The sequence below is a fragment of the Aquarana catesbeiana genome, linkage group LG05, assembly GCF_042186555.1.
Source record: "Aquarana catesbeiana isolate 2022-GZ linkage group LG05, ASM4218655v1, whole genome shotgun sequence".
NCBI lineage: Eukaryota > Metazoa > Chordata > Amphibia > Anura > Ranidae > Aquarana > Aquarana catesbeiana.
The window spans coordinates 608,245,037-608,261,012 of NC_133328.1; the positions used below are offsets into that span (position 1 = coordinate 608,245,037).

Genomic DNA, 15,976 nt, shown 5'->3' on the forward strand with positions numbered 1-15,976 from the left:
GCATTTTCAAATATGTACTATCTTAACAAAAACATTGGGATGCCTACCTTTACACGCACATGAACTTTAATGGCATCGCAGTCTTAGTCCATAGTGTTCAATATTGATTTGGCCCACCCTTTACAGTTATAACAGCTTCAACGCTTCTGGGAAGGCGGTCCACAAGGTTTAGGAGTGTGTCTTTGGGAATGTTTGATCATTCTTCCAGAAGCGCATTTGTGGGGTCAGGCACTGATGTTGGAGAGAAGTCTGCACTCCAATTCATCCCAAAGGTGTTCTATCGGGTTGAGGTCAGTACTCTGTGCAGGCCAGTGAAGTTCCTCCACCCCAAACTTGCTCATCCATGTCTTTATGGACCTTGCTTTGTGCACTGGTGAGCAGCCATGTTGGAACAAGAAGGGCCAACCCCAAACTGTTCCCACAAAGTTGGGAGCATGAAATTGTCCAATATACCAATATGTCTTGGTATGCTGATGCCTTAAAGCGGAAGTAAACCCATCGATTTATTAGTTTCATAAAACAGTTAAATTTCCGGCACATGCCGGGAATGTAACTGTCACATTGGTTGTGCTCTCAACCAAACTATCAAACCATCCAATGGCTGGTGTCATAACTGATCACATGTGCAGCATCATGGCAGTTGAAGATTAAATAGTGGCCAAGATGGCAGCTTCTTTAGCTGAAAATGATAGGAGGGTTTACTTCCACTTTAAGAGTTCTCTTCACTGGAAATAAGGGGCCAAGCCCAACCCCTGAAAAACAACCCCACACCATAATCCCTCCTCCACCAAATGATTTGGACCAGTGCACAAAGCAAGGTCCATAAAGTCATGGATGAGCGAGTTTGCGGTGGATGAACTTGACTGACCTCAACCCGACAGAACACCTTTGGGATGAATTAGAGCGCAAACTGCAAGCCAGGCCTTCTTGTCCACATCAGTGCCTAACTTCACAAATATGCTTCCGTAAGAATGGTCAAACATTCCCATAGACACACTCAGTGGCGGCTGGTGGTATATTTTTTTTTAAAAATGCTCTGGTCAGGAAAACCTTTCCGGAGTTGAGGTGGTTAACTATGGTGGTAAATGACTGTTAAACACATGTAAACACAGACTCACAAATATGGAAACCAGATACTCTGCAGAGCAGCTTATTTTCCTTTATATGGCTGATGTTGGTTCTTTAAAACACATTCTGAAGAAAGAACAGAGTGAAAGTAGAAAAGATTTACAGCTCTAATGGCATGGAAGAAAAGAAAGGCTAGTGTTTGTACAGTGGGTGTTCTCCCTCCTACTAGATAAAGACTAGGTGGAGTATATTACTGTGAGAACCATGTGTAATGGTCAAGAGAATTTGGCACAATGCATGTACAGTAACACCATGAGCATTAATATGACGTGGTGCAGTTCCTGTATACAGTATTACTGGATTATACATTGGAAAAGTTTATAAAGCACATTTTAGTTCAGCAATGTATTTAACTGTTGTGAATAAACTTTTGCAAAGCATGCTTGCAAAATAGGTGTGGGGAAACAGGACCATTCAGTACCCTTAAAAGTTTGCATGAATAAATTCCTGCCATCAAAAAGTCCCACCTTTTATAAACAAAAAGCAGCCCCTGAACTCCAGTTTAGTAACTTCACCTAGATCAGGGGTCTCCGGACTTCAGTATATTTTAAAAACATGCGCAGGTCAAAAACAAATCAGTTTTATAAATTAAGTTTTTCTTTGAGTTCTTTGTAATCAGCACAATATTTTTTAGAACAACACAAAAAGTTCAGTAAAACAAAGCAAATAAATTCCAAATTAACTTCACTCCATCAGCGTTTCCTGTATATAAGAGTCCCTATCAAAGCCCCCTTATATCAGCTTCCACATCAAAGTCCCCTCTTATATCAGAGTCCCCCTTATATCAGAGTCCTCCTTACATCAGAGCCCCCTTACATCAGGGTCCCTGTCAATAGTCCCCTCTTACATCTTTCAGCTGGCTTGATTTGTCCCATGGGCCATAGTTTGGAGGCCCCTGACCTAGACTGAGATGACAACACTCTGTTTGCTAAAAGAATGGGGATTACAAAGTTTGGGAGCTTTTACTTTGACTACAATAAAAAGAAAATGCTGCTACCAGTGAAACAAACTAAAAACTATGAACAACTACAGCTGCTAGCACACAACAAACCAAGTTCCCAAAATGATAAAACAATATAGTGCAGCGTTAACCTACATGCAGAAAGATACACTGGTATGTACCTCTAAATATGTGACATATGGTGACAAACTTCAACAATACAGTGACGTGCTGTGAGTGGACAAAATAATGTCTCTAAAAGGTGTGACACCCTCACAGTCCATATGAGGTGAGAAAGTGGGGAGTCTTCTCCAAAGCGAAGGGGATATCGGTGTCTTAGGGAAACTATGGACACTCGAGTGGGAAGGCGACCACAGGTAACAAAAACACTTCAATCTTCAAGAAGAAAAGATGGGTACTTTTACCGGATCCGTGGGATGCATCTGCCGTATAGCAGTGCGTCTGTAAGGCAAAGGAGGTAATTAACCAGGATATCCAACCAGATGATGTCCTCCAGATCTCAATCACCAATGGGGGGGTGGTTGTCTTGGAAAGGCGGTGGATCTCCAGTACACCCGATCTCCGGTACCGGAACCGAATGATTCTTGGTGGGCCCATGGAGGAAAAGAAAAAGGAACTCCACATAGTGTAGATCAAAAATTGAGGTTTTTAATTTCCAAAAACCGTACAAAATACAGGTGATCACAAGCAGATAAAAAGTATAAAAATGGCAATGTGGGAAGCTGAAATAGCTCGCCCTACGCGTTTCGACCTCACAGTCATCAACAGGGGCATAAAACAGCCTCCCCACATTGCATTTATATATAAACTGTACCCCACTTACAATTTGGTTCAGTTTATATATAAGTGCAATGTGGGGAGGCTGTTTTATGACCCTGTTGATGACTGTGAGGTCAAAACGTGTAGGGCCAGCTATTTCAGCTTCCCACATTGCCATTTTATACTTTTTATCTGCTCGTGATCACCTGTATTTTGTACAGTTTTTGGACATTAAAAACCTAAATTTTTGATCTACACTATGTGGAGTTCCTTTTTCTTTTCCTCCATGGGCCCACCAAGAATCATTCGGTTCTGATCGATTTGTTCCGGTACCGGAGATCGGGTGTACTGGAGATCCACCGCCTGTCCAAGACAACCACCCCCCCATTGGTGATTGAGATCTGGAGGACATCATCTGGTTGGATATCCTGGTTAATTACCTCCTTTGCCTTACAGACGCACTGCTATACGGCAGATGCGTCCCACGGATCCGGTAAAAGTACCCATCTTTTCTTCTTGAAGATTGAAGTGTTTTTGTTACCTGTGTTCGCCTTCCCACTCGAGTGTCCATAGTTTCCCTAAGACACCGATATTCCCTTCGCTTTGGAGAAGACTCCCCACTTTCTCACCTCTTATGGACTGTGAGGGTGTCACACCTTTTAGAGACATTATTTTGTCCATTCACAGCACGTCACTGTATTGTTGAAGTTTGTCACCATATGTCACATAATTAGAGGTACATACCAGTGTATCTTTATGCATGTAGGTTTAGCGCTGCACTATATTGTCTTTTACTTTGACTAGATTTTGAAATTGAGCTTTTTTTCAGTGAAATGCGTTGCAGTCGATAAAAAGGCTAAAGTAAGGTGTGCTTGGTGTTTTTTTAAGAGTGAAATGGGCTTTGCTTTATATGACTCTTGAGGTTTACAGGAGCTCCTTTTAATTATCCTGGACCAGTCCTTGTGCCAAAAATGGCCCCCTGTTAGAGGGGAGAACATCACTTTAGATCAGCCTATGTCAACCGGGATGCCATGGAACCCTGGGGTGCCACCTAAGATCCTCAGAGGTGCTGCGACATCCTGGTAGATAAAAGCTGTCAGATGAGACTGAACTCTCGATCCCCCTGCTGAATTTTACTTTGGCAGTGATGGAGCTCGGTCAGCCAGCGAATGTACTCTGCCAAGTGAAAGCAAAGGGAAGGGAAGTGTGTGCTGTGCTTTCTGCCCCCTAAAGTGCAGTACCCAGCTGTGTGAGTGAAGGTACTGTACTGCAATTGGCTGTATATATGTGTGTACATGTGTTTATATGTGTGTATGCATGTGTTTGTATGTGTGTGTACATTTTTTTTGTATGTGTATGTATGTGTTTGTATGTACAGTATCTCACAAGAGTGAGTACACCACTCACATTTTTGTAAATATTTTATTATATCTTTTCATGTGACAACACTGAAGAAATGACACATTGCTACAATGTAAATTAGTTAGTGTACAGCTTGTATAACAGTGTAAATTTGCTGTCCCCTCAAAATAACTCAACAAACAGCCATTAATGTCTAAACAGCTGGCTACAAAAGTGAGTACACCCCTAAGTAAAATTGTCCAAATGGGGCCCAATTAGCCATTAAAACAAAGGCCTGACTACGAAACACTGCTTTAGATATTGAAGTGGAGATAGGTAAGGAGCAACTTGTGTGATTAGCTCCGGCTCCCTAAAATGTGCTAGTGACCGCTATCATATAAGACATCTGTAGCGCTTAAGATAATGGAGAATACAACCAATAAAGATTGATCTACTCCATCACCAAGAACCAGATGTAACCTCAGAGAGTACAGGGGAGAAGAAGGACAAACCACATCGTATGAAACCACTTAAAAATCCAAAATGTTATTAAACGACGGGTACTTACAATGGTGTATATAAGAGACCAAACATGTAAATCAGCGGGCGTGGTGACGTCACAGGCCCCTACCAGTGCGTTTCGTCTCAGAAAGGATGTTGTCATTGGTTAGAATCTCACTTTATTAGTATATAAAGGCAAACATAAACAAGGGATTGGAGCCAATCCCTCGTTTCAGTGTGTCTCCCTTGTTCAGGGTCCACACTGAGGAAGGAAAAAAATGAAAGCACATGTGAGCATACACATCTAAAATAAAGGTACGCTTGAATGAAAATGTTATACTTAAAATCAACTGACCGGTGGAGCTGATCGGTTTAGTGATAGAAAGAATAAAATATGTCTCCTATAAAAAGTAAGAAAATCTATTAAACTTATAAAAGTGTATGCATAGTCCATAAAGGTTCGCTACTACCATCGGTTCCAGACCAATCCTGTGGGTTTGAAATTCACAAATTATGTGCAGATTTGCCCAGGAGAGTATTTTTAACTCATAGTGCACCCATGGTCTTTCAACAATGGCAAGCATGCTTAGGAGGGCCAATAGGTGGGTATTTGGTTAAAGTATAACTAACGGCAAAACTTGTTTGTTAATTTTGGATAGAGTGGAGATGGATTAGAACACCTGTCAGTTTTTATTGCTGTGTCCCCATTAGGGAGATTCAAACTCTCTATTTGTCCTGTTTTCCATTATCATGTAAAGCGAATGTAAAAGAAAATTCCAAATTTTGAGTGGTCCTCAGAAAAGTAATAGAGGGGAAATCTTCCAAATGGGGACATTAGTTCTGCTGAGCTGGGGGTCCCCAAGAGCTTCCCTTAATTTGCAAGGATTTCGTCTCACTTCCAGTTTGGGTCAGGAAGTGAAGGAACATCTCCCCAATGGGATGTAATCCATACATACAAAGAGACCAAAATAAAGAATTTTTAACCAAACCAATAATTTTTTCCAAAAATATGTAGAAGAATACATATTGGCCTAAGTTGATGAAGAACTTTAGTTTTTTTTTACATTTTTTTTGGATATTTATTAGAGCAAAAAGTAAAAAATATTGTTTTTTTTCAAATTGTCAGTCTTTTTTTGGTTATATCGTTAAAAAATAAAAAATCGCAGTGGTGATCAAATACCACCAAAAGAAAGCTCTATTTGTGGGAAAAAAAGGACAGTTTTGTTTGGGTACACCGTCACACGACCGCGCAATTGTCAGTTAAAGCGAAGCAGTGCCGTATCAGAAAAAACGGCCTGGTCATTAAGGGGGCAAATCTTCCGGTCCTTAAGTAGTTAAGAGGCATGGTGAGTTTTTTGAAGTTGTCGTTTTTTGTCACAATGTTTTGGAAAATGCAGAAATTATATAATTTTACTTTCACAAAGTTGTTATGTTAAGTTAAGTCTCACACAAAGCATAAGTATACTTATAATTACACCTCAAAACATATTCTGCTATGTCTCCAGAGTATGGGAATACCACATATGTGAGACTTTTTCACAGCCTAGATGCATAGAGGGGCACGAAATCCAAAGAGCTCCTTTGGGCTTTGAAGGTGCATAAATTATACATCTCATTTCCAAACTACCACCACCAGAACTGCCAACCCTCCTTCTCCCCACCACCAACAGCACAACCTTTCTTGCAGCACCCTGACCCTCCTCCTATTATTCCTCCTCTGGCCCTGCTACTTCTATCTCACAGGGAGAGGGCAGTGGGCAAAATATCTTACTGGTCCAGAGACAATAGGAAGTTGTCTTCATCCTCCTGCTGCTGTGTCTCCAGGGAAAATGCTATTACACCACGCAGTGAATGCTCCAGTAATAACACCAGAGGGATCATGAGCCTCATTGCGGAAATCTTCTTTAAGGATTTGAAATTCTTATGTAGCAACCTCTAGTGTGCTACTAGCAGTAGTACAGGCAAACCATAGTCTGGCCCAGGGAATCACTGAATCTGGGTCAGGGTTATTAGCAGTGGCGTCACTAGGAGGGGCCAGAGGGGGCCATGACCCCCCCAACAATATCCAGTGCCCCCCCATGTGCCCCGCCAAACTGACACTGGGACCAGTCTGGAATGCAGGGGACAGGGACGGACTGAGCCACCATATTGTTGGCTCCAGCTTTATTAGAAGTTAGGGCTTGATGACTCATCCAGGCAGCTCTCTTGTGGCACCCCCGGTTGTAGAATATTGGAGAATGATCTGGAAGTTAGTGGACAGAGGCTAGATGGGGAAGCTCTGCATGTTTGAAGGTCCTTTGTAGACATGTGCACACTGAAATATTTCGTTTCGGAATTTCGTTTTCGTCTGAAAAATAAATTTATTTAGTTACTCCCGAAATTCGTTTTTATTTATTTTGTTTTTCGTTAAAAGTTGCATTCGTCGGAAATCCAAATTAAGGTCGAATCTGTCATTGAAGGCTTATGGTGTCTGTCGAATGTTCAAAGAAGATTCGACGGAGCAGCTAAACTGTACTGTTTAGCTGCTCCGTCGAATCTTCTTAGAACTTTCAACAGACACCATAAGCCAAAGTACGTGTGTACTTAGTTCTAGCTATTTTACTGCTCCTCCTCTTTGGTTACAATCAGCCAATAACATTCATCAACATCATTATTTTTATTCATCTTTTCTCCCCTACGTCGAATCTTTTCTCCCCTACGTCGAATCTTTTCTCCCCTACGTCGAATCTTTTCTCCCCTACGTCGAATCTTTTTTCCCCTACGTCGAATCTTTTTTCCCCTACGTCGAATCTTTTCTCTCTGTCAAATCTTTTCTCTCTATGTAGAATAATCTTGGACTAATAGAGTTAAGGTTAGGCACATTCGACCACAGGTTTGATGGACACAGATTGTTATTGTCATCATCATGTCGAATCTCCTATCTATATCGAACTGTTGTAGCAACGAAAATGAAAATAAAGCATTTGTTTATGTCGGATCTTTCGTTTTCCGGATTCTGCACTTTCGTTATCGTTTGTTAAAACGATAACGAAAATACCTGAAATTCGGACGAAAATGCATTCGGAGGAAAACAAATGCACATGTCTAGTCCTTTGGCTATCCCCAGGAATTGGGCCTGGCAGAGAACCAAGGAGCCTTTAAATATTGGATGAGCCATGCCAGCAGGGGAGTTGGGTAGAATATGGAGAAGCGGTGCTGAGGGAGTCTGTTGGTGGCCCTTGAGGGACCCCTGCCGGGGAAAGGTTTTATCTCAGTGGCTGGCCTGGAAGAATCCTACCACAGGAGGCAGTTGGAGGAAAGCTTTCCTGAGAGGCGGCAGGAGCAAAAAGAGACAGAGTGAGTTGATCAGCACGGTGCAGGGACAGACAAGGGGAGAGACTTCCAGCTGTAGCAGGTCTCTCTTAAGGACAGCGGTTTGCTTAAGTCTTCATCCAACCTTGCCCTGGGAAGTCTCCAGTGTGCCAGTCGGGCAGGACTGGTGTAGAGCATAGCTCCCAACTGTCCCTGATTTCGAGGGACTGTCCCTGATTTGGAGCAATGTCCCTCTTTCCCCCTGATTTGTCCCTCATTTTGGTCTGATCTATATAGTTGTGTATATAAAATGCACTTTTTATCTTTCAAAAAGTGTTTTCCAGTGCTAAACCTTTCATCCAAATTCTAAATTGCTGCATTTGTAAATTTTAAAAGCCAATATAAAGGAATAGTAGTGGTAAAAAAAAAGCCCTTGTGGATTTAATTAACCTTTTTTTTGGGCTAATTCTCCTTTAAGGGTGTGTGGCATGGGGCGTGTCCTATGCCTACATACATTTGCTAGTAGGTGTCCCTCATTTCCATCTAAAAATGCTGGGAGGTATGGTAGAGTGTCAGTCAGGAGGGCTGGGAAGACGAAGCAGCCAGTTGGGCTGGCGGCATTTAAGTGGGCTAGCATTTTCTACAGAAGTAGAGCTGGGATAAGTGTCCCCAGGGAAGCAGAAGGAGTTGCAGGATGCAGTTTACTCCACATGTGCTACTTTTCCAGAGGAACTGAGAGTTTCTAGCCTGTAATGGGCAGTTGTTAAGCTTACAAAAAGACTGTTAGCTCCTAAGGAGTGAACCCAGCAGAGCTGTGCAAAGCAGCAGGATTTGTACAGGAGGAAGTGGAAGCTGTAAATAGGGAGGACATTGTCCCTGGATTTGTTGTTGCTGTTAAGTTGGGCATCCCAAAATCCCTTACCCCATACAAGTTATCATCCCCTCATAAAACAACAAAAACATGCCAAAGACTGTTTTTTGAGTCTGGATGCAAAAACGAAATGCTGTGTGCATACCTCCCAACTTTTTGAGATGGGAATGAGGGACACCTATCAGCAAAATTATGCAGGCATAAGACACACCCCTGGCCACGCCTCCTTAAGGGAGAATTGTACAAAAAAACAAGATTGGTTAAACCCTCAAGTGCTTTTTTTTACCACTACTATTCCATTATATTGGCTTTTGGAATTTACAAATACAGCAATTTAGAAATCAGATTAAAGGTTTAGCGCTGGAAAACACTTTTTGATAGATTAAAAGTGCATTTTATATACATCTATATAGATCAGACCAAAATGAGGGACAAATGAGGAGGAATGAGGGACAGAGAGACATTGCTCCAAATCAGGGACAGTCCCTCAAAATCAGGGACTGTTGGGGGATATGTGTGTGACTGGCTGTGAAGCAGTGGGGAACCCTAATATTGGCAACTCCTACTGGGGTAGTGCTTCACTTCTATAAGGCAAGGTCCAGAAAAATGCTACAAGAGCTTGCATGACACTAAAATAGTTGTAGATTGCTGCTATCCTCTTGAAACTGAAATAGCTTTTATGAGAGAAATCATCCTTTAAAATCATTTTTAAAATAAACTTTTGATAACCAGAATGATATTTGTTCTCAGGGCAAGCTTTTTTATTGTTAAGTTGAAATCTGGACATGTACTTATGGGAATGGCATTAGGGAAGGGACTGTTTGCACTGTGTGGACTGATTTCAGTACTTCGCCACTGTTTACATACCTGATAAGTCACATCTGGGAGGGAGCTGCAGTATCCCATATGCAGACAGGTACAGAGACAACAGGAGCTCTCTGCGGGTCAATGGCATTTTCCTCCTAGCATCCTTGCACAGTATGGACTCAGCTGAGAGCAGCCCGCATCGCCACAGGTGAGCCCCAGGCTTTGTTTACCTATGTTGAAAGACCAGCACACCAAAAACAAATAGTTGATTTTTTGTGAAAGGATTTGCATTTGTTGGTCCAGTTATGGGTATATTCAGAATGGACATTCATATGCCACTTCTGGGCCTGAGGAGTGATGAGTGGGGGGCACACAAGTATCAGGAGGAGCAAAGATCAAGTATAACTAGGCTTTGGAAAGTGTGAGGAAGTGTCTGTATCCCTCACTGGGCATATTCCACCCTCTCTATTTTATAGAGGAAACCAGAACAAGATCTTCCAATGAGTTCCCCTCTTCCAGTAACAACGATGTAAGAGAGATTTCCATTCATGTCCTGTTGTGTCTTCGGAACAGTAAGGGGAAATCCAGCCAATGAGACACAAAAAGCAAAAAACTGACGGGAGTGTAAAAAAAAAAAAGTTTGGCTTTAGAGTGTACTTTTCATTTTGAATGGGACGGTTCCACACCTAATGCACAAAAAAATCAGACATGTACCTTTTTTTTAATACTGTATTGCAATACATAACATTTGCAGTGTGGTGGGCTTCTTGCTATAGTGTAATGTATTTCGGTGCTGTTCACAATATATTGCACCGCAATAAACTGCACTGTGGGGTATGAGAGCTGGACAACCATAGGGTTGTATGTGGCCATCAGGCCACAGCTTGAGCTCCAGGGGTCTAAATGGACCTTATGTGAACTTTTCCTTATCACTGTTTCCTAGGTCCTAGGTCCCATCTAAACATTTGTACTTCTGGGGTTTGTGCTTTATTGAATGAGGAAAAATATGTTCTATAGCTTGTTAAAAATCAACTCCAACTTTCTTTTTATTGAATTCAGTGGGGAAGGTTTAATTTTTGTTGATGAGCCCATTGAGATCTTCTCTCACTTTTTTTTTCAGGAGGCATAAGGACAAGATTAGCAGGGGGGGGGGGGGAAGGCCAACAATAGGCTGGCAATACCATCACACAACCATTTATCCCTACCTGCTTCCAGTTTAAGATATTCTTTTGGGAGGTTTTTATATGGTCCATTATCAGGAACCTCAATAAAAGCTCAGCCCTGATGATGTTTTTTTTTTTGCACCCGAAATGCACCAGATATTGACCGCATGGTCAAGAATAAATGTTATAAGGATCGATAATTTGGCATACCTTTTCTTCTGTTAGGGCAGTGGTCTCCAAACTGCGGCCCTGGGGCCAGATGTGGTCCTTTGCTTGCCTCTATCCGGCTCTTGGGACACTATTCCATCCACAACTGACACTAATAAAGGAACACCATTCCTCTCACTGAAACCAATGATGGGATGTAGAGATGGGCCAAACACCCCCCCCCCGGTTCGGTTCTGCCAGAACTCTCGAACATCTCAAAAGTTCGGACCCAAACTGCAAACCCCATTGAACACTATGGGACCCGAACTTGAAAAATCAAAAGTCCCCATTTTGAAGGCTTATATGAAAGTTATTGGCCATAAAAAGAGTATGGGGGCCCGGGTACTGCCCTGTGGGACATGTACCATTGCAAATTTTTAATTTTTTTAAAAAGATTGTTTTTAACCGCTTGCCGACCAGCTGCCGCAGTATGTTTAGAACTGGTTGGCACAGCTGCACGAATCACCGTTGCTGTACGTCGGCCCCTTTAAGAGCTCTAGGGGGCACACGCCGGCGGCTTGACGCTGGAGCCAAAAACGCGTGGTCGGCGGCCGCGATGTCCGCCGGGGACCAGCGACCATTCCAGAGAGAGACAGAACAAGGATCTGTCAATGTAAACAGACAAATCCCCCATTCTGTCAGGGGCCTAGAGAGAGATCTGCTGTTCCTAGTGATCACTCTCTACTCCCAGTCAGTACACTGCCCCCACAATTAGAAACACCTCCCTAGGGAACAATTAACCCCTTGATCGTCCCCTAGTGTTAACCCCTTCCCTGCTGGTGACATTTATACAGTAATCAGTGGCTATTTTTAGCTCTGATCGCTGTATAAATGTCCCAAAAAAGTATCAAAAGTGTGCGATCTGTCCACCGCAATGTTGCAGTCCCGCTAAAAATTGCAGTTTGCCGCCATTACTAGTAAAAAATAAATTATTAATAAAAATGCCATAAATATATCCCCTATTTTGTAGACACTATAACTTGTGTACAAAACAATCAATATATGCTATTGCGTTTTTTGGGGTTTTTTTTTAACTAAAAATATGTAGAATACATATTGGCCTAAACTGATGAAGAAATTTGTTTTTTTTTTCTTTTTTTTGGATATTTATTATGGTAAAAAGTAAAAAATATAGTTTTTTTTTCCAAAATTTTTTGTTTATAGCGCAAAAACGAAAAACCGCAGAGGTGATCAAATACTACCAAAAGAAAGCTCTATTTGTGGGGAAAAAAAGTCATACATTTTGTTTGGGTACAACGTCGCACGACCGTGCAATTGTCAGTTAAAGCGGCGCAGTGCCGTATCGCAAAAAAATGGCCTGGTCATTAAGGGGGCAAGTCCTTAAGTGGTAAAGGAGCAGTGATTTTACTGATGCCTAAAGTTAAACAATAAAAATGAAAAATTCCTTTAAAGAGATTGTAAAGCTTAATTTTTTTTTTTAAATAACAAACATGTCATACTTACCTCCATTGTGCAGTTTGTTTTGCACAGAGTGGCCCCGAACATCCTTTTCTGGGGTCCCTCAGCGGTGCTCCTGGCTCCTCCCTGCATTGAGTGTCCACGTTGGAGAAGCTCTCTCCTACGGTGGACACCCGTGCGGGCGCGCTCCTGAGTCCTGCATCTGTGTCCATTCACAGAATGCAGGACTCGGCCCCGCCCCCCGGCGTAGCATCACTGGATTTGATTGACAGCAGCGGGAGCCAATGGCTGCGCTGCTATCAATCTATCCAATTAGGGCATGACACACCAGCTAGAGCTGGTGTGCTCGTTCCCGCCTGGCAAAGGATCGGGGGCAGGTAAGTAAAATGGGGGCTCGGGGGGGGGGGGGCTGCAGCACCACAGGAGGTTTTTCACCTTAATGCATAGAATGCATTAAGATGAAAGACCATGAGGGTTTACTACCCCTTTAAATGTAGTGCTTGGGGGTCCCCTTAGTTTGCCTGTAAGTAGCGCATCTGTACCATTTAAAGAACATGCTGCAGCAAACCAGACATTTATAAAGAAAATAAAATTACATTTAAATTGATTTTCCCTGCAAGCTTTCTTTATTTGGACAAGCTGGATTTTAGAATCTGGCTATGTGGGTGTCAGGGAGTGTTTGATTTTTTGATGCAGAAGCTGGGGCAGAGAAATTTGCCTGCGATACTACAGCTGGTGATGTTCTGCTGGCAGACATGTTGCAAGGACCTGTGACACCCTTCACTATACCATCATTCCTGTCAGTAGAGGCTGCTGAGAGGTCATGAGATATAGCGGGGGTAGACATGAAAAGTGAGAAGTGAGGAGGAGAAGAATTGTGTCCCTGTTAAGTGGCTTTCAGGTGCTCTTACCATTGGGCTGAGTGGTGGGAGGTTAAATGCCTTGTCAAGCATGTGGTACCCAAATGGCTGGTGTTTTTGCTATGCTTGATCTGCTTGCAGCAGAGATCGCAAATTGCAGCAGTGCGATCAGCTGCACATGTGCTAAAAAAAAGGCCCACACAGCTGAGCTGTGGGAAGCGGGCCAGGAGATAACAGCTCCACAATGTGATGGAATACAATGGCTGCTCTCTACTCTTCCATGATGGCTGCCTCGTTGGGGTTGTGCCTCACCCTCACTTTCCTCCTCTGCTCTATCCGGCAGCCAAGTCACGTCAGTGACCTCAACATCTGCACTGGAGCCAACGTGGCAATATGCTGCGTCTGGGGGAACATGACTGCCAATTTGTTTATCAGTGTTCTTCCCTCTGTAGGCTCATGTTGCTCCCTTTCTCTACCTCAGAAACAACGTCAGAATCAAGTAATGACTGTGCATTCTCAAGAAGCAAGTGGCTGACGCTGTGTTCAAATAATTCAGCTGACTCCTCCATGCCTAATGCTGGGGCTATGGCAGGAGTAGCTGTGGACAAGGAGGCAAAATAAGCCGCTCTGGCAGCTGCGGTGGACTGTGCACTAGTGTCAGCTTGGGTCATAGACAATGGGGAGGATGAGGATGATTTAGTAAGCCAGTTCACCACCTCCTCTGCTTGCTGTGGCTGGATAACATGGGCAACATCACTAAACAGAGACAAATGTGCTCTTCCTGATGTTGGACTACTTATTACCCACATTTAATAGAAACTGGGAAATGTGTGATTGGATGCACTTTTGAATGAAAAGTGGTGTTTGGTGCACTTTAACCACTTGAGGACCATCCACCGTCATTGTACGTCGGCTGTTTGAAGTGGAATACCGTTGTTATAACCTCAGTATCCTCTTCAACAGCTCCGCGCTCAGGTCGTCTCCGCCGCTTACCAGAGCCGTTGGTAGCGGCGGAGACGATCGCGTCCTTTCCCCTGTGAGGCTGAATGCCAAGTGAGGAAAAGATGGCCCCCCACTCGGCTCTATACCATTGGATGACGGAAGCAACGTCAATCGTCCCTTCCGCCCAATGGTCTTTAAGGGCAAAGACATTTATTTAAATTTTTTTTTAATTGCATTCAAGTGTAAATGTGAGATCTGAGGTCTTTTTGACCCCAGATCTCACATTTAAGAGGTCCTGTCATGCTTTTTTTCTATTACAAGGGATGTTTACATTCTTACATTCTTCATACTTGTAATAGGAATAAAAGTGACCCAATTTTTTTTTTAAAAGGTCGGTGTAAAAATGAAAAGTAAAATTATTTTTTTAAAGCGCCTCGTCCCGCCGAGCTCACACGCAGAAGCGAACATATACTTAAGTTGCTCCCACATATGAAAACGGTGTTCAAACCACACACGTGAGGTATCGTCGCGATTGTTAGAGCGAGAACAATAATTCTAGCACTAGACCTCTTCTGTAACTCAAAACTGGTAACCTGTAAAACTTTTTTTGGAGATTTTTAAGGGTCAAAATTTGTCACCATTCTACGAGCAGGTGCAATTTTGAAGCGTGACATGTTGGGTATCAATTTACTTGGCGTAACATTATCTTTCACAATATAAAAAAACATTGGGCTACCTTTACTGTTATCTTATTTTTTAACTCAAAAAGGCATTACACAGCACAGTGTTACCCCACAGACAACCGGTAGTACCTGCACATTACAAAGCACGGTGTTACCCTACAGACAGCCAGTTAACCTGTATATTACACAGCACAGTGTCACCTTACAGACAGCTGGTATAAACAGTGGCAGACACTCTTTAGGGTGAAGCAGTCACCCTCTGCATACAGTATAAAGGCGTCTTCTCTCTTTTAAAGGAAGTAGCTCCTTTTAGCAAAACACTGTTGACTCTCACGCTTCCAAGGAAAACACCCTGATACCCTAATGACTGTCCCATTTAAATCAACAGATTCTGCCACCATTTATTATCTGTGATTGCTGTTTTATGCTTTTCCCCTGATCTCCTGCCCTGCCCTGTACCCAAAACAAAATTCACTCTACACCCAGGACTATGTATTGTCCACCTGGGACAGTGTGAGCCTCTTATGCAGCGTACACATGAGCAGACTTTTCGACCGGACTGGTCCGACGGACCAAGTTCGGCGGGCAATTCGACCGTGTGTGGGCTTTATCGGACCTGCAGCAGACTTTTTCGGTCGAAAATCTGACGGACTTTAGATTTGGAACATGCTTCAAATCTTTGCGATGGACTTGAGTCCGGTTGAAAAATCTGCTCGTCTGTATGCTAGTCCGACAGACGAAAACTGACGCTAGGGCAGCTATTGGCTACTGGCTATCAACGTCCTTATTTTAGTCCGGTCGTACGTCAACACGTACAAATCCGTCGGACTTTGGTGTGATCGTGTGTAGGCAAGTCCAGTTGTTAGAAAGTCAGTTGAAACTCCGGTGAAAGTCCGTCGGAAAGACCGTCGGACCTTTGTTGTCGAAAAGTCCGACCGTGTGTACGCGGCTTTACCTTGTGCAGGGAGCAGCTCCAAGCTGTCAGATCATTGCTGTCCTTGTCCTGTCAGTTTTCTGTTGTGCCTGCATAAATGGAACAGTAA

At 43.0% G+C, this 15,976-nt stretch overlaps 1 protein-coding gene across 3 annotated transcripts in view; it reads left to right on the forward strand.

Moving 5' to 3' along the window:
• The window catches only part of FER1L6 (fer-1 like family member 6), a 274,276-nt gene that overhangs the window by 48,142 nt on the left and 210,158 nt on the right, over window positions 1-15,976 (forward strand). The window contains exon 1 of one of the 3 annotated variants that reach the window (XM_073632224.1): window positions 9,720-9,867. The exons of the other annotated variants lie outside the window; for them this stretch is intronic. Coding sequence (XP_073488325.1) covers window positions 9,833-9,867 — 35 coding nt within the window. The 5' untranslated portion in view covers window positions 9,720-9,832. Of the gene's footprint in view, window positions 1-9,719; window positions 9,868-15,976 lie in introns of those variants that run through there. 3 annotated transcript variants of the gene reach the window in all.